Source organism: Dasypus novemcinctus, chromosome 1, assembly GCF_030445035.2.
Source record: "Dasypus novemcinctus isolate mDasNov1 chromosome 1, mDasNov1.1.hap2, whole genome shotgun sequence".
NCBI classification, from domain to species: domain Eukaryota; kingdom Metazoa; phylum Chordata; class Mammalia; order Cingulata; family Dasypodidae; genus Dasypus; species Dasypus novemcinctus.
The window spans coordinates 200,116,478-200,138,017 of record NC_080673.1 but is presented as its reverse complement, the minus strand read 5'-3'; the positions used below and the strand labels follow the sequence as shown (position 1 = coordinate 200,138,017).

The 21,540-nt window shown below is 44.9% G+C and overlaps 1 protein-coding gene across 2 annotated transcripts in view; it reads right to left on the bottom strand.

Annotated features, from left to right (window-relative positions):
- SLC2A9 (solute carrier family 2 member 9) overlaps positions 1 to 21,540 on the bottom strand; it is a 274,455-nt gene that overhangs the window by 159,287 nt on the left and 93,628 nt on the right. For both annotated transcript variants that reach the window (XM_023587389.3, XM_058301081.2), the window contains 2 exons: positions 14,846 to 14,970; positions 1,745 to 1,890 (listed from right to left, as the gene is read on the bottom strand). In XM_023587389.3, coding sequence (XP_023443157.2) covers positions 1,745 to 1,890; positions 14,846 to 14,970 — 271 coding nt within the window. The remainder of the gene's footprint in view (positions 1 to 1,744; positions 1,891 to 14,845; positions 14,971 to 21,540) is intronic.

Sequence of the window (21,540 nt, the reverse complement as noted above, 5' to 3'; positions counted from 1 at the left end):
TTCATTAAAAAAAATGTATTGAAGTATAGCACTCACACATAAACATACATAAACAGTAAGTGTATAGTAATAGGTGCGAACTTACAAAAGAAACACACAGTGTGATCGTGCTGTGACACTACAGCACGATCACACTGTGTTGTCACCAGCTGCTTCCTTGCCATGATGTTTCCGAAAGGTAGAGACCCTGCCTTACTCCTTTTTGTATTCCTTGTAGCTAGAGCAGGGTTGTGCACACAGTAGGTCAGTGAATGGATGCATTAATAGATGTTTCTATTAATCTGTGTGCTCATGTGCATACATACACCTGCCCACATGGGATCCGCGTGGGGCCCCAGTGGCACCCACTGTATTACCTGTATTCTAGCACCCCACGTCCCAGAATGTAAAACCTCACTGTGGTGGGTGCCCTCAGTGCCCAGTGGTCCTCATCACTCCACGTGGGATGAGCAAACACTTCCAACTGCAAAAACATATGAGTCTCCGAGAGCTTTTTATAACAACTGGAGCCCCCTTGCTTGCACACAGGGCGGGCAGGATGTGCTGGAATGTGTGCCCCTGGGAGCAGCCCCCGCCCAACGCTGATGGGACCTGCCAGCTGACAACGTGTCCTGGTTTCCTTGGGCCCCAGTTGGGAGAACCCCAGGAGGGTAGTACACCAGCTCCTAGAGACCCTCTGGGATGGGTCCTCCCCTGCTCTAACACTCCCTTCCCTCCTCTGCCCCACTTTCCTTCTTCCCCACAGTGACTCCTGGCGTCACCTTCCCATTGAACGAACGTCTAAGAAAAGAAAACCCTCAAGTGCTTTTCGGTGGTCTCGACTGTCTAAGCCTCCTTGGTGGGAATTAATTGAATATGATGTTTTCCAGCTCTTCCCTATCTGAGGGCTGTGCCCCCGAGGAGAGGGAACACTGATGGTGGGAAGGGAAGTAGACAATGATGAAGCAAGGGGAGAGCGTGGCCAGCAGGGACGAGCTGGGCAGCTGTGCTACAGCGGTGCCGTCAGCGGTAGGAATTCTTTAGACTGTTACTCAGCTTGGTGGCATTTTCCAGAGCTGGTAACTCCCAATCAAGCCAAACACTGTGCTAAGTCTTTTCTCAGATTATCTCAGGACCACTCTTTGCAATAGCTCTTATTATGCTCATTTTACAGTGTAAGAAACCAAGGCTCAGAGAGGTAAAGTAGCCACATAGCTAAGAAATGGTTTGGGGTTCAAATTCAGCCTGCCTGTTGCAAAGGCAGAACACTGTACAGTTACATATTTATTTAAGGAAGAAAGACTCAGGAGTGAGGCAGACCTAAACAAAACATCTTGGAAAGATGCCCAAAATGTATCAAATAAAGACAATAAGTTGCAAAACAATGTGTTGCATAATTCCATTTTAAAAAAAATACCAACAAACTATAATTGTATAATTTGTATAAGAAATGAAAAAAGCCTAAAATAGCACTAATTCAGGGTATTGGGTGGGTAGATTTGAACATTCTGTAAGATTTAAATTTGTTCCATATTCTTTATATCCTAAATTAAAAAAAAAATCAAACCCAATCAAGGGAACCAACCCACCAACAACTTTCTCCAGTACTAAGTACAAATCTTGGTCCCCCAGGAATTCCGAGACTAGGAAATAAGCTTTGGGAAAGAAGGTTCGCTTTTGATGACCGCTGTTCCCGCAAGGGATGAAGGGAGCTGAGATGGGGCATGAGGTGAGATGGACGCAGTTGGCCAGGAGCCACGCTTACCTTCCCCAGCAGCTCAGGCAGGCCCAGCAGCTGCCCGGTGAACACGCCAATGCAGATGAAGATGGCGGTCACCTGCCCCAGAGAGCCACGGATCTCCTTGGGTGAGATCTCACTCAGGTACATGGGGAGCGCGCTGAGGGCAATGCCTGTGGAGGAAGCACGGCAATGGTGAGAGCTGCCTTCTCCGCGGAGCACTGTGTGTGTGGCACCTCCCCTGGCCCTGCCTTGCCCTCGACAGTGAGTAGCACCGTAGCCCAGCACCCTGCCCAGCACTCTGCCTAATTGCCAATACCATTTAATCCATAAAGTGGCTGGGGGCGCAGTTCATAGGGTCAACTCCTGATGATAGCGGTGGTGATGGCGGTAGTGATAAATGCTTTAATAAACATTTTCCAGTAATAAATATTTTCTGGATGCCAAATTTATTCAGTTATACATATGTTCTGGCTGGTAATGGCCCCCTGATTTCTTGGGGTATCCTCCCCTGCTGTTCCTGAGCCCTTTCATGAGGGCAGATGGATTCTGGGGGGAATGGGGGTGGAAGGAAGATGGAGGCTCCCTCAGTTTGTGTGAACCTGAGTTCCAATCAGGTCTAAACCTGAGTTCCTTCTGTATCTTTTTTTCCTTAAAAAATTTTTATTGACGTATACCATGCATACATGAACATACATAAACAATAAGTATATAGTAAAAATTGTGAACTTACAAAACAAACATGCATGTCATCACACAAGGCTCCCATACATCACCCCTCCACCAACACCTTGCATTGTTGTGAAACTTTTGTTATAAACTATGAAAGAGCATAGTCAAAATATTACTATTAACTCTACCCCATATCTTACATTTGGTGTATTTTCCCCAACCCACCTCATTACTAACACCCTGTATTAGTATTTATGTACTCATTATAGTTCATGAGAGAATGTTCTCAGTCCATCTTCCACCACATGGTTCACTGTGTTATACAGTCCCACGCCTTGTACCGTCCATTCAACGCGTACACTCAGTGACACTCATTTTCATCCCAGAGTCATGCTGTCGTCATCTCAATTTTAGAATGTTTTCCTTATTCCAAAAGGAAAAATCACATAGCCCCTTATACCCCCCCCCATTCTTGTCCCTTAGAATTGATATCTCTTTACCATGGCTGCAAAAATATTACACTACTATTGTTAAGTATTCTCCATACGTTACAGTAGTTGTAATTTCCCCATCCTGTTCCTTGGGGTCCTGGGTGTTAGTATTGGCATCACCCACTTGATCATCCCCATATACAAAGAAGAACCGCATGCAGACGTGGTCAGACATGGCACAATCAGCTGTTCCCACGCTCTGGAGGGCCTCAGATGAAATGACTTCACAAAGTGCTACACAGTTTAGATTCTGTCTGTGTCGGGAATGGATTAGGTCTGGGGATGGTATTTATCCTGTTGTATCCTGTTGTACCTCTGGACCAGCTCCTCCATGGAGGGCGTGCTGTGCTGTCCTCTCCCACTCCTGCAGTTTGGTGTAGGATGCATCCACTGAATCACTGTGTGGGATCGAATGCTGGTTCTCAGTGGAGGACCTGTGGCAGGCAGAGGTCCTGGCACAGAGTCTTGTGGTGGTCCAGAGCCAGCCTCCTTGGCGGGAGGGCTGCTCAGAAAGAAGAGCTGTTATGCAGTGCCCATGATGTGGGATCTGTTACTCAAGATGATCTGCTGCAGGAGAGGACGGGCCAGGAGATCCAGCTGGTCCTTCTGCCTCCTGATTTCCAGATAAGAGCCCAGGGCCATCTCCTGGATGGATGTCACACTAGCCAGAACTTTCTGAAGTTGCTCATAATTCTTCTTTACATAACTGATGGGAGGTGGCTGTGGCAGATATCATACCCATCGTATAGCATTTTACAGATTAAGTCATCCACATATGATCTCATAACCTTTGAGATAAATGTACATGCTCAGAGGCTAATGACAGATTTTATGATAAGAAAGTAATAGTAACAAAAAATGCTTTGCAAAATACAATATAGTGCACAGAAAGGAAGGCTTGTTAATAAAAATAATATGAAACCTTGCCAATTTCAAGAAACCTTGTTTTCCACCTGTACCTGGGCAGGATTTGTAAGAGGCCTTTATAGACCATCGGTTTCTTTTATAAGTCTATTAAATTCCCTTATTCCAGGCAGATTCATGGTTTGGTTGGAGCACTGACCCCATGCTCAGGATCAGCCTGCCTCCTGGGGTGAAATACTGACATTTGCAGATGGGGAGACCTTGAGCGAGTGAGCTAGCCTCCGTCAGTCTTGGTGTCTCCATCTACAAGATGGGGAAGAAGGACAACCACCACACCATGGAGCCTAGAGTGCCTACAACTGAAAGTAGGAGGAATGCATTCAGTAACCATGTGGAATTTGAGCCTCCTCTTGACATAGAGGTGCAACGGACACAACCAATCCAAGGACCTCAGAGAAAAGGTGGCATTGGAGTGGGAAAAATGGACATGGTGGCTGATGGATATGGGGAGTGGCAGGAAGAGATGAGATGTGGAGGCGCCTTTGGGACTTGGAGTTGCCCTGGATGGTGCTTCAGGGGCAATCACCGGACATTGTTAATCCTCCCAGGGCTCACTGGATGGAATGGGGGAGAGTGTGGGCCATGATGTGGACCAATCACCATGAGGTGCAGAGATGCCCAGAGATGTACTTACCAAATGCAATGGATGTGTCATGATGATGGGAGTGAGTGTTGCTGGGGGGGAAGAGGTGCGGTGGGGGTGGTGGGGTCGAATGGGACCTCATATTTTTTTTAATGTAATATTTTTACAAAATCAATTAAAAAAAAAAAAGAATTGAGCCTAATGTCCTGGGGTTGCTGTGAGAGTTAAATCTGATATGCTCTGTGCCTTACCCATTCTAAAGTTCTATGCAAATTACTACTAGCAATTATTATTATTGTCCAAGCTTTCCCCTGATTGTGAGGTCATCGAAAATCTTTCTTGCCTTGGTCTCTTTAATGCCTACTGCACAGTTCCTGCCTCAGATTAAGCAGTAATCCACGTACCTCAAGGTAAACTGAATCCACCCAGTTGCTAGCTTGCAGGGAAACCCTTCCTATAAAAATTAGTGAAGGGAGTGCACAGCCCAATTTATAAGCTGAGACTCTCACTCATTGCCTCCCAACCAGGGCTAAATTTCTCTGGTTCACTACTCAAGGCAAACATGCTTGAGAAGTAAATTACAGGAAATTATCTGGAAAAGCACAACATAAACCAGATGATATTTGAAATTTTATCCAAAACACATACTTGAGAGCATCTGGCCTCACTGAAAAATTGGACAGCCACCAATGAATTTAACACATAGTTGCTTAAGAGGCTGTACGATAGAGGGTTAATCATACTGGAGTAGATTCAAATCCCAGATATACAGTGTCCTCCCTAGACGACCTGATCAAGTTCCTTAGCATCTCTTAACCTTGGCTTACCCATCTGCAAAACAGGGCTATTAACTGCTACTTATCCATGTTATGGTGGGGTTTAATTATTAAATGTAAGGCACCCAGCTCACATGCCGTTACTGGACGAACACCCCATTGGGTTCCCCCCAAAATTCATGTCCTCCCAGAATCTCAGAATGTGGCTTTATTTGGAAATATGGTCTTTGCCGATATAATTAAAAGAAGGGTCAGGATGAGATCAGCTGGGAAAAACCAGTGACATGTGTCCATATAACAGATGGAGAAGGACATGCAGAGACACAACAGGGAAGTCCAGGTGAGGACAGAGGCAGAAGATGGAGTGATCCTGTCACAAGCCAAGGGGCATCCAGGATGGCCAGCAGCCACCAAAGCCATGAGAGGCAAAGAAGGATTTGTCCCAGAAGCCTTCAGAGGGAGCAGGGGCCGGCCCACACCCTGGTTCTCTATCCCTGGGCTCCAGAACTGGAAGAATTACTTTCTGTTGGCTCAAGTCACAAAGTCTGGGGTAATGGGTTATGGCAGCCACAGACAACCAAGGCAGGCTTACCAGTGTTAGCTTCCTTCGCCTGATGCTCCCCCTACCCAGTGGGGATAAGAAACACCATCTCATAGGAAACTAGTCAGAACAAATGATGGGATTTCAATTCCAGGGCTTTCTGGCTTGAGGCTGCAACTAACAGTGCTGCTAGGAACACTCTTGAACAAGTATTCTGGTGCACATGAACTTGCATGGAAGATTATTTATATGTACACATATAGTATTGCTGGGTCATAGGTAGATAAAGTCAGTTCCCCGAAATTATTGTACCAATTTACACCATTACTAGTAATGTCTGAAAGACCTTTTGCTGCACATATTCACCAATATTTGACTTTGCCAGTCTTTTTCATTTTCAGTCATCATGGTTTTAATTTGTATTTCCTTAATTACAAATGAGATTTTATATATCTCTTGGCCATTTTGTGAAGATGGCCTGTTACATCTTTTGGCCATTTTTGTAATAGGTTTCCTGTGTTTTGTTATTGATTTGTAGGTGTTCTTAATGCATTCCAGCTATGAGCCCTTTGCCAGTTTAATTTGTTGCAAATACTTCCTTGCCATCAACTTTTTTTTTTTAACCGAATACAAAACAAAACTTTTTTTACAGTTGAAAACTTAAACACAGAGAATTGTGGATCCTCTATCTGTGATACTTCCAAGGTCTTTTGATCAAATGGGGCAGCAGCAGGCAGGGAAGCAAACCCAGGGGCCAATCAGATTATTCTACACCAAGGAGGCCCAAGGCAGGTGATAAAAAACTGGAAGTACGGGGACTACTGTTTGCCTGGAAAGCAGGCCTGGAGCTGAGTGTCAAAGTTTAAAATTTTCATCTGCAAATGGCCCTCGGTAAATACTGGCAACTACAGTACCATCTCTGTTAACAAAATCTCCACCCTGAATCATGAAATCCTTTATGACACTGCAGAGGTGCTCCCTTTGTATCCTATTAGAACCCCATCTTTTCCAAATTCTCCCATGCAGAACTGCCTAAAGTTCTCAGCCATCTTAAGCCATCTTAGGCACTACGTCTGCAAAGATCTTCACGTGCCAACTTCCTGGCTATCGGTGCTGACATCAAAGCACACCACAGGGTTGACAGGTCTGGAATTTGCCACCAACGTGGCTCCGACACAGAAGCCACCATCTACTTTTATCCTTTCATTCTCATAATGGTGTTTTTTGATGATGAACGGAAGTCCTTAAGTTGAATGTAGATTGCTCTTTCTTCTAAGCTTGTCCTTTTTCTCTTCTGTTTAGAAAATCTTTGCCTACTCCAAAGTGGTGTAAATGTATTTCTATGTTTTCTTCAAGAATATTTATTGTTTGACCATTCATATTGAGAGCTACAATCGCCCTGGAATTTATTTTCGTATGGGGTGAAGCAGGGGTCACAGGTCATTTTTAAGATGAACATCCATTTGACCTGACATACTATTTGGAAAGATGCCCTTTCTGCTCAGCTCCGCAGCAAAAATGTTCTGCCATGGAGCAGATGTCTACAGATGGATGGGCTGCCACAGAAGTCTGATTTCTAGTCCACTGGTCTGCTTGTCTTTGCACCAGCACCACACTGCTACATTACTGAAGCTCTGTTGATGGCAGAAGACTAACTCTCCCATTTTTCTCCTTCTGGAAGATTATCTTGGATATTTTTGACACTTTGACTTTCCATATACATTTTGGAATAAGCCTGCAATTTCCATGAAAAAATCTGCTTGGATTTTGCCTGAATTTGCTTAGAATCTATAGATAAATTTTAAGAGAATTGATAACTTTCTAAGACTGAGTCTTCCCATTTGTGGGTGTGGTATATCCCTCCCCACTTATTTGTCTTCTTTAATTCCTCTCAATAATATTTTGTAGTCTGTTTATATATATTTATTCTTAGGTGCTTAATGGCCTTTATGTTGTTTAAAGGTGTAAGTTGTAAATTTTATTTTCTATCTAAGATTCTGATTACGTTTAGAGTTTTGACTTAATAGAAGTAAAGTTGGATTTAGTATCCAAGAACCCTGCTAAGCTAAATTTACTTACTAATTCTGAAGTTGTCTATGGATTCTTTTAAATCTTATATACATTCATGTTAGCTTATATACATTCATGTTCACTCTTTTCTAATTTTCAGGTCTTATATTTAAAACAACTTTGTTTGCCTTCTTGCATTAACTAGGACCTCTAATACAACTTTGGCTCAAAGTGGTAAGAGTAAGCATTCTTGTTTTGCTCTTGAACTCAAATACCTGTTAACATTTTACTATGAAGAAGGATGATTGATGGAGTTTTTTAAAGATACCCTCTGTCAGTACAAGAAACATCCATTTTATTCTTAGTTTGCTAAGAGGTATTTTTAAAATTTATTTTACCATAAATGGATGTTGAATTCTATCAAAAAACTTTTCTGCCATTATCAAGATAATCAAATTTTTCCTTAAAATTTGTGCTTTTAATCTAGTGAATTGCCTAGATTGATTTTCAAATGTTAATCTCATTTTCAATTTATGGCATAAGCCATCTGGGTCTTGCTACATTTTTATATATTGTTGGGTTTGTTTGTTAATATTTTGTTCAGGATTTTATATCTATGACTGTGAATAATATTGGCCTGTAATTTTTCTTTGTGGTAAAGATTTTGTCAGGATATGCTCTCACAGATATGCTGGCTTTATAAAATAAATTGGGAAGGAATCCTTCTGGATATGTTTGCATGGCATTTGTCTTCTTTCTTTCATAAAAAGCCCATCTGGGCCCTGAGTTTTCTTGGTTGGAAAGTTGTAAAGTACAACTTATTTAAAATGTTCAACTTATTTAAAAGATAGATTTTCTATTTCTTCTTACGTCAATTTTGGTAAGTTTTGTCTTTCTGAGCTTCTCTCCTTAAGTCCTTCTAACTCGGTAGCCATCGGACATCTTCAAACCCATGCTTTTTCTAATTATTTACACAAGCAGGACTCTCGTTGGGTATATACTTAGACTTACCCTCTCCTTAGGGCAAGGAGTTATCCCTCCCCATTGAATCGTCAGCCAGCACATATTTATACACATGTACTGTATGATGGTCACTGTGCCAGTCACCGAGGCGAGACTAAAAGCCTTGCCATCAAGGAGCTTGCGTTCTGGGGAGGTTGGTACTAGAAGGAGACTGAAATACATGCAGTGTGTTTGCTGGTGATAAGGGCTCTGGAGAAAAGGAAAGCAGGAGAGGAAAAATAGGGACTAGGAGCAGGGAGGTGGGATGATGGCCCCGGTCGAGCAAGGTCCTGAGCAGGCAAGGGAGCTAGCAAGGGGCTGTCTCCGGGAAGATGCTGCAGGGTGGAGAGCAGCACCTGCCGCCTCCCAAGTCCAGCTGTCACTGGAGCGGGCAAGGATGGCGTGTCCAACATAGAGCGAGCAAGGGGAAAGCGGGGGAGAGAAGGTCCGGGGGTAATAGAGGGGGGCCACCCAGGGCCTGAAAGCCACGGTGAGTTTTACTTTCTTCTCAAATGTATTTTGAGTCCATTTAAAGAAAAGCAATGAATTCAGGAAAAACAGGGAAGTAGAAAAGCCCTGAAGAGGATGCACGGATCCTGAAGTATGGGCCCCCTGTCCCTCTTAGTCTTGTGACCTAGAAAGAGTGCGGCGGCGGTGGTGGGCAGCCGGGCTCCCCCTCAGTTCCAGCCTATCTGTTGGACCCTGAGTGCCTTCCCTGGCTCTCTGCGCTTCCATTGCCTCCCGGGTAAACACAGGAAAGAGTTCTGATTCTGATGGTGATGTTGCAGGGACACACACACGCCCATGCCCTATAACAGTATCTGAATAATTAATCGTGAAATAATGGTAAGCACTTTTATCTCTACTTTGCCCAAGAGGAAATTACAGCTTGGAGCAGTAAAGAAATGTGTCCGAAGCCACCCAGCTAGCAGGCAGCAGGGCTGGAACTAGAATCCATTTCTTGGCAATACTTCCCTCTCTCTTCTTTAAATTAGTTCAAGTCATAATAATATGACTTGATAAATAATATGATTAGTGCTTGTTATTAGTTTCCTAATGCTACTGTAACAAATTACCACAAACTTGTGACTTAAAAGAACGCAATTTTATTACCTTACAGTTCTTGGGTCAGAATTCTGAAATGGTGCTCTCGTTGGGCCAAAGTCAAGTGTTGGCCGGGCTGCTGTTCCTTCCAGGGACCCTGGGGCAGAATTGTTTCCTAGCCTCTTCTGGCTTCTCAGGCCACCTGCACTCCCTGGCTGGCAGACCCCTTCCATCTCCAAAGCCATCGCTCACCTCTGCTTCCATCGTCACATCTCCTTGTCTGACCCTGGCCCTCCTGCCTCCCTCTAAGGACTATGTGATGACATTGGGCCATCCAGCTAATCCAGGGCAACCCCCCATCTCAAGATCCCTAACTTAACTGCATCTGCTAAGTCTCCATTGCCATGTAAGGTGACATATTCACGGGTTCAGGGCTGAGGATGTAGACATCACTGAGGGCAGAATAATGATAAAGGATAAATACGAGTTTGCTCATAAGTATTATCTGTCCTGTAGCTGGGAGCCTGTAGCAGGAGGCTGGGTAGATCCAGGCGACCCGATCCACATGGACTGACCTCACAGCCAGGAGGGTCGATGCTTCTGCCTTGTACTTTTATGCCCAGGCTCCTCTCCTGGGACATTTATTGATGAGGAAGCATTGAAGCTACGAGGGGTAGTGTGGTCTAAAAGCTTCAAGAGCCCATTCATGGAAGTAACTTTATGATCCATAAAAGAATCATGGCAGGTTTTTAGAGCTGGTGGAATCTTCAGCTACCATAGTGCATTTCTCTTCATTTTCAAGATAAAATTGAGGCCCAGATAGGTGGAGGGCATTCTCAAGGTCACCCAGCAAGTCCATGGTAGAACCAGAACTTGAAGGTACATCCTATACTTGTGATTCCTTGAGGCTTCTCTAAATATCTCATGCTCTAACTTGTCCACTGGAGTCCTCCCAATACAGCAGATGTGAATTTGCACCCTGGGAGTGTGTGGCACTAGGAGGCCATGGTAGGGAGATGTTCAACACAATCTTCCACAAACACAAAGTATCTCTGGACTCTCTTACTCTGACTCTAAAATCTTCATGAATTTTGCCTCCAACTCAAGACCATATCATCTTTGTATCATTGTAAAAATGTGTTTGTCTCCAAACTTTCTAGAAAAAAGGACACTTCAGGAAGGGACCCATGTTTCTACTATGGGGCTAAAATACTCCATGAGAACCCAGTTAGAGCTGCAGACTCTTAGAGCCTTCCAAAGACTTATTGTTTGCCTTTAATTATTTATGAGCTGGGAAGCCATTCAACTCATGAGCAGCAATTTTCTTTTGTTTTGACTGATTGCCTCACCTTAAATGCCCTCAAAATTTTCTATCTGCTTTGAGAGGGTTAGGTGAGAATAAATGACATAAAGTCTCCAGGTCCTGGCCAGGCTCTAGCAGGCAATGTTCCAGAGTCAGGAGGATCAAGTTTTAATCCTCTCCTTGGTCTCCCTCTCTTCTACTTCCCTCCTAACCCTCCCCTTCCTCCCTCCCTCTTCTTTCTTCTATTTCTTTTTGGAGCGTCCACAGGGAAGGGTATAAAAGACATTTGTTTTGAATGTGTAGGTTTGTAAAAATGGCATTGATCTCTGAATGCAACTTCTTTTTAATTAAAGAAATTCATAAAGCAACCAGTTTTGTGCAGTAAGTGCCACCGGCCTCAGAATAGCTATGCAGTCAAAGCAACAGGAAAGAGGCTAAGTGGTTAAAATGCAAAACCAGCAGGAAGAGACACTCACAGTTGCTTCCATATGACTTTCCAGGTCATATGCTACAATCTCGTCCCCTCTTCCTCTTAAGTAGGAAAACTATCTGAGTGCAAATCCTGCATTTGTAACTTCTTAACTGAAGATAAAATAATATCAACAATAATGATAATAATACCAACTCCATTCCCAGGGTCATGGGTGGGGTTTGGGTACTATTTGCTTGGAACTATACTAAGGGCTTCACTCTTGTAATAGATCATTTAATTTTATATAACCCAACAAGACAAGCCTATTATTGAACTCTTTGAGAAAAAGAGGCCAAGCCAGGGAGGTGACCTGTTACTGTAGCAGCCGCCAATTTGTTCACCCTCCCTGCAGCCACTCCTTCCAGGAGCTAGTCTCCTTCCACACTAACTGCACCTGGCAGTGTGACTTACTCTGACCAAGGAGACATTGGTAAATGTGTTACAAGCAGGGATTTTAAAAGTGCTTGCTCATTAGCACTTGTTCTTCATAAGGGAGTCCTGAGGATGTCAGGTGAGGAAGCACAGGGTACCATATCAGGGGTTGAAGGACCACATACATGGGACAGAGGTGAGCTGGTCCTGCTCAGACCAACCAGCCTGTCACCAGCCAAATGCATGAGTGAGGCCATCCTAGACCATCATCCTGCCACGAACCAACATGCAGTCAACCATGGCATGTGAGCGATCCTAGCAGAGATGACCGGAGGTGGCCCAGGTGAAAGATCCACCCAGCCCACCCACAGAAGTGAAGTCCAGTAAAGAGCTTATGGTTTTAAGCCACTATGTTTGGAGCTTTTTTATTCAGCAGAACTAACTGACACAGACTACTTAATTGTTTCAAGCCACTAAATTTGGGTTATTTTTATGCAGCAAAAACTAACTGATACAGACTAGAAATTACCTAGAAATTGCCCAGGAGATCAGCAAAGCCAAAATTGAACCCAGCCAGTTCGAACCCAGAGCCCTCACTCTTAGCCACTTTGCTATGGCACTTCTCTGAGCCTCAGTTTTCGCATATGTAAAAGGAGGATAAAATAACATGATTGTCCAACTAGGAAATGCAACATGAATGCCATTATTCTTGCCAATAAGCATTATTTCTACAGCCATCTCCCTTCTACTTGAATATTGTATGAGTATTAACCTCTGTGCCCTGATTACGTAACATAGGGCCTGCCCTATAGTGTTTATATGAGTTCTCTATTTCTGCTCTAACCACAAAATTGCTGTCTTAAACCAGTCCAAATTGACCTTACAGTTCTGGAGGTCAGAAGTCCAAAATGGTCCTCATCGGGCTGAAATCAAGGTGCTGTCAGGACTGTGCTGCTTTCTGCAGGCTCTAGGGGAGGCTGATCGCGTGGCCTTTTCCAGCTCCTGGAGCTGTGTTCCTTGGCCTGTGCCCCTCCCCTAGCTGGAAAGCCAGCATGGTAGAGTGAGTCCTTCTCAAGCTGCCACCCATCTGACTCTCTCTTCTGACTCCCCTTCCACTTTTAAGGACCTTATGATTACTTTGGACCCACCCAGTAATCCACAGCGATCTCCTTATTTTACAGTCACTGAGCTAGCAACCTTCATTGTATCTGCACACTTCGTCCTCCCCTTGCCTTGGACATAGTCACAGATTCTGGGGATGGGGACGTGGACTTCTTTGAGGTCATTATCCTGCCACCATAAATACAGAGAATGAGGAGTAATTTCATTCCAAGGTTGCTTATTTTCCTGTGGGTCGGTTGGGATGACTGCAAAGTCCTGAATTATTCCCCGCAGTAGACAAAGGTCTCCAGCTTTAATTACAAAACAAAAGTAAGGCAAGACTTTGTGGAAAGATTCCTTTCACCTTGAATTTTTTTGGGCCCTCATTCTCCCATTCACCTGTCCCTGAGACGGGTTGTTTAGCCCTCCTCGAAAGCCTGGGGCTCACGGCTCCGAAGACAGAGACTGGGAAGGGAACTGGCCTTTAATGAGTTCACAGTAGCTTCCAGGCAGTGGCGGACAGTTTATGCATATGGTTTCACTTCAGTCTTATAAAGGCCCCTCATAATAGGCGTTATTATCTCCATTTCACCAATGGAGAAACGGTAGCTCAGCGTCATTTAGTTACCAAAGTCAGTAGCTGGCAAACAGCAGAGCTGGGATTCACACTCAGGAATTTCTCATCCTAAAGCTCGCACTCTTTCCACAAGACCTTAAAAGTAATATTTTCTAGATGCACATATTTAGAAAGAAAGCAGAACATTTTTTGTAAATACCTTCTTTTTTGTACAATATGGTTTGAGTCACCTGCTCTCATACCCTGACCCAGCATCTGGCCATTCCGTGTCGCCTCCACGGCCACCATCTTGCCTCAGACACAGCCCACGTCCCCTAGACAAGCCGTTCCCTGGTTCCATCCTGCCCACCCCCTTACCCTCTCTTCTTGACACAGGAGCAGGAAGAAACCTACTAGAGCATAACCAGTTCATGCCATATGCCTCTCAAACGTCCCTGCCTCCCCATCACACGCGGTACAAATCCATGGTTCTTCCTGTGGCCCAAAAAAGCCGGTGTGGCCCGGACCCTGGCTCCTCTCCAACTTCGTCACCATCCACTCTCCCTCTGACCTACCAGCCTCAGCCACGCTGCCTCGTCCCTCTTGAACTTTCTCTGCATGGTTCTTCCTCAAGCCCTTGGCCTAGACTGCCAGGAACCGAATTCCCTGGCTGACCCCTTGCTTCCCCCGCCCTTGGTTCTTCCAGCTCTCTGCTCCTACGTCTGCTCTTCCGTGAGGTCTTCCCAGCTGGCTTACCCCAGCAGCCCTCGCCCTCCCCTCGCCCTGCTTTGCTTTCTTCCCAGGACTTCCACTCTCCACCTTTTGCATCTCTGTATCTGTCCACCCCACTGGAGTGTGAGCCCCATGGGTGGGGACTGCGCACCTTGCTGACCACGGTGACCCCGGCGTGTAGAAGAATGCCGGGTTGATCCTCGGTGAAGAAATGAGAGAATGAGCAAGTCAAAGCCAACTCTCATCAGACTCCTGGAAACCACAAACAACCTCGGGACACGGGTGTCATGCCGAAGGTGACAGAGCAGAGGGCACCACACGTGCAGAAGCATTCAGGCTGGGGTGTCCCTCCCCATTGCTGCGCCTTGATAAGGGTGCCGGAGTGTTGCAAGGGAGCTGTCCCCTTTATACCGGCGTTGAGCTGCCTTGGCGCCCACCAAGTCACGGCCAGTAGCGGCCCCAGCCATTGGGACTCCCCAAACACCCCTCACGCATCCAAACACCCCTGGGGATGTATTACTGGCCCTTCGCCGCAGGCGGACGCCTCACCTCCGTCCACACCCATGATGAAACGACCCACGATGAGCATCTCAAAGGCTCCTGCCGGGAGAGAGCAGGCCATCAGCAACGCTGCGGAAACGGCAAAGGCGTTGTTGACCAGCAAGGTGTGCTTCCTGGAAGAAAGGAAGGGCACGGATGAGGCCGGGCCCTAGGAGGCACGTCACCAGCCTGTCCAGCCCAGGAGCAGGGCACAGTGTGGGGAGCGCCGGCCCAGGGTCGGGAGTGGGGCTTCAGTCCCCCCTGCTGCCACCTTCGCCTTATAATCCATGAGATGGGGGAACATGGAAACACTGGTTAGTTCAACCGAGAGAATTTAACAGAGGGAAGGCACTAAGCAGGTGTTGGAGGACTGAAATGGCCAAAGGGCATGGGGGGCTTCTGAGAAAGGGGCCCGCCAGGCTGGGGGCCATACCTCAAGGGCTTGGGTGGGGACCCCTGAGGAGCTGGCCCGGACCTTGGGGATGGGGCACGCTCCAATGGTCCTGTCTTCTGAGGACCGCCATGGGGCCAGCTCTGGGCTGTGGAGAAAAGCTGGAAGTTGGAGCCACCTGCCATTGCCAAGGTCATTTTTGGGACCCTGGCAGGAACTTCAGGTAAATAAAAAGAAGCAAGTCCTTTTTCCTGCCTTCTGCCCCCCAGACCCCTTCCTGTGCCCTGGTTGGAGGATTCTAAGAGGCAACAGCTACAAAGGGCAACTGAGGCTGGCAGGCCCTGGCCCCATCATCATATAGCAGAGAAGAGGAGGGTGAGGTCCGGTGGACAGTAGCCTGGTAACCCGCATGGCGAGCTCCCTGGTTCCCTCCCTCCCGCCTCTCCTCCCTTCCCCTCTCTGTCAGTGGCTCATCAAATAACAATGCTTCTTACACCTAGTGGTATCTCAGATTGCATGAAACACAGTACTAAGCATAAGGCTCAAACAAGGATGGGCACATTTCTATGGCATAATTATTACTGATCGCTTTGTGCCAGGATGGCTATCACTGCTTTGTGCACATATCCCTAAGACCTCATGGTTGAGAGGCATGGCTTGTTTCGTGGCCTGGGGCCTGGAACCCTGTGCCAGCTCTGTATTTTATCAGCTAAGTGGCTTTGAACTTCATCCCTCTGTTTTCCTATCTTCACCTGTGTAGGAATCACAATAGGTCACTTTTACTGAATCTTGCTATGTGATAGACTTGCTCTAAGCACTTTACATGAGTAGCTCTTTTAATCCTCAAAATGCCCCTATGAGGTAGATACTATTGTTATCCCTATTTTATAAGTAAGTTAACTGGGACACAGACAAATTGGAAACTTTGATTTAGGTCATATAACTAGTGAGTCAAGGAGCTGGGGAAATATTTTAACCTCTGTCAGTTCTTCCTTCCCCAACCCCCAGAACTCAGCGAGTTGAAAGATATTAGATTGTAGATTGTAAAAAGCTAGGGACTTGAAAGGGGACTTTGTTATTACTTTTAGGGGTTAGATATCTTGACTTCCAGACCAGAGCTTTTTCACTGTTTCTGGCTTATCTCAAGCTTCTGTTACTTTTTTTCACCCCATTCCTACATCCTTCTGGAGAATCCCAAAGTCACAAAATCTTGAGGTTCAATGACTATGGTACGTATTACCCATTGTAGCATACTCTGTAATAACAAAAGATTGGAAGCAACCCAAGTGTCCATTAATAGGGGACTACTTAAATAAATTATGATTTATCAATCTATGTAATGAGATATTAGGCAGGCATGAAACTAAGAGGTAGTTTTCTATATTCTGTTAGGAAGGAATATACTGTTCAATGTGAAGGAGCAAGTACAGAACTTTGTGACTACTAGGCAGCAATCTGGGTGGAAAAAGAAGGTGTGTGTGTATGTGTGCACAGAGATAAGCACAGTCTTGGGAAAGACAAACAAAAACTGGTAATACCAGTTGCCTCTGGGAAGGGGAACTAAGTGGCTGTGGCTGAGAACTGAAAAGAAAAAAAAGCTTTTTCCTTTATTTTCATTTGGTCCTTTAGAAAGTTAAGTCACATGAATGTTTTAATTATCTTTAAAATACAATTTAATTTTTAAAAAATTAATCTAAATGGACTTTACGATGGGAAGAAAAACACTGTTTCAGCACAGACTTAAAACAAAAATTCTATTCAAGACTAACCTTTGTTATTCTGATGAAGAAAAACAGGGAATCAGGAGTCAATGAAAATAAACCTGAAGGTACTAATTCCTGTAATTGTGAAACCTCAAATTGCTAAGGGAATATCTTCACCCCCGTAGCATGGTTCAGCGCTCCCAGCCCTTCGCCGGGGTTGTCCATGGAGCTGACACGTCAGCTTTAGGAAGAAAGCAGGTGGTGGTTGGAAGGAGCGGTGGAAGGTGAGGCTCTAGAGCTGAGCAGACCTGGCTCGCACCATTGGTCCACAGCCCTCGCTGTGGGGGTTTTCCCTTGTGCATACATTCAGCATATACTTAGTGAGTGCCAGATACTGGGTATACCACTGTGAACAAGTCATTCCTGTCCTCATGTTCATGGACTTTATGACATTGGCAGGGATAAGACATCAAATAGATTAGCACACGAAAGTTATTTCATGATCCTTTTGATTTGTACGAAACAAATGCATGGATGCTGTGAGCGTGTACAAGTGGGAGAAGCCTGCCGGGTGCCTGTTTGTTTCTCTTCCCTGTGCTCTTTCAAAGGGAACCCTGTGGTCCCAGCAACCTCCCCTTCCCCTGGGCAGTTCTACCATGTGGCCCTGGCTCCTGGAACCCAGGAACGCCACCGTCCTCTATGACCTTCCATCCCAGGGGTGACCGTGGCTTATGTGAAAAGTTCTTTCTTACAAGTCAAAATAGTCTTGCTATAGTGCCCATTGATGGGTCCCAGTTTACCCGTGAGACCTCACAGGACAGATCCACGTTGGTGTACAGTCTAGGGTAGAGTAAGTTGTGAAGATATTGTTGAGAGACATAAGATGGGAGAGGAATGCAGCTGTAGGATCAGAATTTGAGGGTCCCTGGACGTTGACCAACACAGTATGTTCCCTACTCTGTAGACTGTGAGAGACAAAGGACTTGACTGGAAATAAGAGCTTTCTCCTAGTTCCATACACTTTCTACTCTTCCTTACTATAGGTAGGCTGGACATTTGATAGTAGTATGATACTAATGATAATAAAAAGTAAGTATAGCATCTTTGAGGGCTTCTCAAGCCTGGCTGCTTATCAGATTCACTACCACACTTAAATATTAGAGAGATTCTCGGGTCCACTCCTAGGGAAGATTATTCCTTAGTGCAGAGCCAATGTGAGGCACCTAGTGTGGTTCTAGATACCTCATGGCTTTTACATAAATCATCTCATCTCATCTCATTTAAACTTTAACACGTGTAGCTGTCAGCGTTCCTGATATCATCAATTCACAGAGGAGGAGGCAGAAGGTATTATCAGATGAAGGTGCCATCCTCCACCGCCAAATTCACCAACCTACCTGCGCCTGGATGAAATTCCTCTGCTTTGATCTAAGTAAGGGTTATCAGTCTCCTGGTGCATTGGATCCCATCTCCTGCATGCTTATGCCCCACCCCAGTAGAGAATCCAGGTCCTTCTCTACTCTGCCATTACCCTGAGAAGACATCTAAATATTGTCCCTCGTGGCCCTCATCCCTCTTCAGCTACTGCGTCTTGTCTCTGCTTCCTTTTAAAGTAAAACTCCTTAATAAACTCCTTGTCTTCTCACTTTCCATTCTCTCCTCAACCCCACTCTCATTAGACTTTCATTCCTACCACTCCATGGAAACTGCTCTTGTCCACTTCACAAGTCCAGTGGCCAATTCCATCTTCCCTTATACAACTTCTCAGCTGCATTTGATACACAATCTTTGTGAAACACAATCTTCTCTGGGCATCCTTGACCCCACACTTTCCTGTTTTCTCTTTACCTCACTGGCATCCCCTTCTCAAGCCCAAAGCTGGTTTTTCTTCAATTCCCCAACCCTTTAACCTTGGGTTGTCCCAGATCTCTGGCTCATGTCTCTTCTATTCTCATCTCTATCTACACTGACTCCCTGCATGATTTCATCCAGTCCCATTATTTTAATTGTTGATAATTCCCAATTACATTCTGGCCCAGACTCTCCTCTGAACTCCAGTCTTGCCTACTTGACACTTGCATTTGAATGTCTAGTGGGCATCTTAAACCAAGAAAATTCAAAACACAACTTCTGAATATCTACTAGTAGCCACTGCCAACACATAGGTATCAATCCCACTTTCCATAGTCACCCCAATCAAATAAAGCCTCTATTTTCCTAGTGGCTTAAGCCAAAAATCCAGGAACAATAATTAAATCTTTCATTTTCTTTATAACCCATATCCAAACCATTGCTGAGTCCTATTCATTCTACTTCCAAAATATACCCCAAATCCAACCACTTCTCCCATTTCCAGTCCCACAGTAGGGTGGTGGTCCAAGCCACCATCATTTCACACCTGCATTGCTGCAATAGCCTCAAGTGGTTCCCTGCATCCACTCTTTCCTGCCGTGGTTTGTTGTCCGCAGGACAGCCAAAGTGAGCCTTTCAAAGCATACATGGACGTGCCACAAAGGAGCACCTCCAATGGCTTCCCACTGCCATTTGAATCCTCTTCAAACTCTTCATCAGGGCCTATAAAACCCTGCTTTGCCACATCATTTGACTCTTTCACTCTCACTCATGCCACGCAGGCTCATGAGTCATCCTATCTCCAACCAGACATGCCAGGCTGGCTCCTGACTCAGGGCCCCTGCCCTTCCTGGCCCCTCTGCCTGTATCACTCTCCCCTCTGCCCTTTACAGATGGTTTTATCTCACCAATGTCTCAGCTTAAATGTCTCCACCTGACATTCTATCTGAAAAGGCTGCTCCCCCCAACCCCAGTGCCTATCCCTCTCCATCCCTTCACCCTTCTGTTTTCTTCACAGCCCCAACACCATATGAAATTATCCTGTGCATTTGTTTTTGTATTTGTTGTCTATCTTTCCCAATGAGAATGTAAGTCCCACATGGGCAGACACTTTGTCTCATTTGTTACTGTAGCCCCAGTGATATGCAGGTACTCCCCACATATTTGTTGAATAAATAAAGGAATACATTTTAGGAGGTAAGTCATATTGATCTTGGCATCCTTCTGTGTGTCCTGGGCTGGCCAGTCCTTCAACTGTGGAGAGGACCACATTGGGAGTTAGATGCTGCTCTCCTGAATCCATGTCCTACAATGTTCCCACTTGGGCAGCTCAGCTACCTACTAACTGAATGATGTTGGGCAAGTTTCTTATGCTCTCTGGGCCGTGATTTTCTCATCTGTGAAATGGACGTAGCCATGCCTGTCTGCTAAAGCTCCTGTGAGAATTAGATGATTTATGTACAGTGCTTAGGATGGCACCTGGCATTTACTTGAAGCCTCAAGAAATTAAAAAATAAGTAAAATAAAACTAGAGGTGATAGTTTATATTCACTGAGTGCTTACTATGTACTAGGTACTTTTAAAATGCTTTATGATGTATATATCTTCAAAAAATACAATTTACAAAAATGATGGGGTGGGGGGTGGGGGGTGGGATATATGGGGACCTCTTATGTTTTTTAAATGTTTTTTAATGTAATATTCTTTGTAATCTATTAACTTTAATTTAAAAAGTGTAAAAAATTTTTAAAAAAAGAAAAAGAATGATGAAGTTGGAAAGTCACTTCCTCATATTAAAACTTTTTACAATGCCACAGTAATCAAAAATGCACGGTAGTGGCTCAAGAAGAGACATATAGACCATCGGAATCTAATTGAGAGTTCATAAGTAATCCAGTTACTTTGGACAAGGATGTCAAATCCACTCAATTAGGAAAGAATAGTCTTTCAACAAATGGTACTGTGAAAATTGAATGTCTGTATTCAAAGGAATGTAGGTGGATCATCACCTCAGACCATACACAAAAAATAAAAATAAAAAAAATAAAATGATTTATGTTACTCTATGAATTAGGTAGCATTGTTAGCCCATTTCACATATGAGGAAACTGAGGCCTGGAAGTTAAGTACCACAGCTATGGTCACAAGCTATCTAATAGAAGAGCTAGCCTTCCAGTAACCATGATATTAAGCTACCTACAACGGTGGTTATTCATTCATTCAACCATCATTCATTCACTCAACCAACATTCATTCATTCTGCTCATAGCTCAGTATGGACTGAATTCTGTTCTAGATTGTGGCTTATAGCGATAAACAAGACAAATAAACAAATGAGAAAGCATACATAGCACATCAGCTGGGGATAAACGTGGTGGAGGAAAGTAAGGCAGGAAGTGAGTATAATGTCACAAGGGCAGGCCTCCCTGATAAGGTGACATCTGAGCACAGACTCAGTGCTAAGTAAATGAGCCACAGGGATGTCTGCGGAAGTGCAATCCAAGAAGAGAGGAGCAAGCATCCAGGTAGAACAGAGAACAAACTGGCTGTTAGAGGAACATCAGCATGACCGATGGCTGCAGGCAATGGAGGGCCAGAAAGAGTGTACTGGAAATGAAGAAGAGAGGAGGGGCAGTGGAGATCATTAAAGATCTCAAAGCCACCACGAGAACTTGGTTGTCTCTCCAGAGGAGACGGGAAGCACTGGGAGATCCCAAGGACAGAAATGACATGACATGACCTTACTTATATTTTAACAA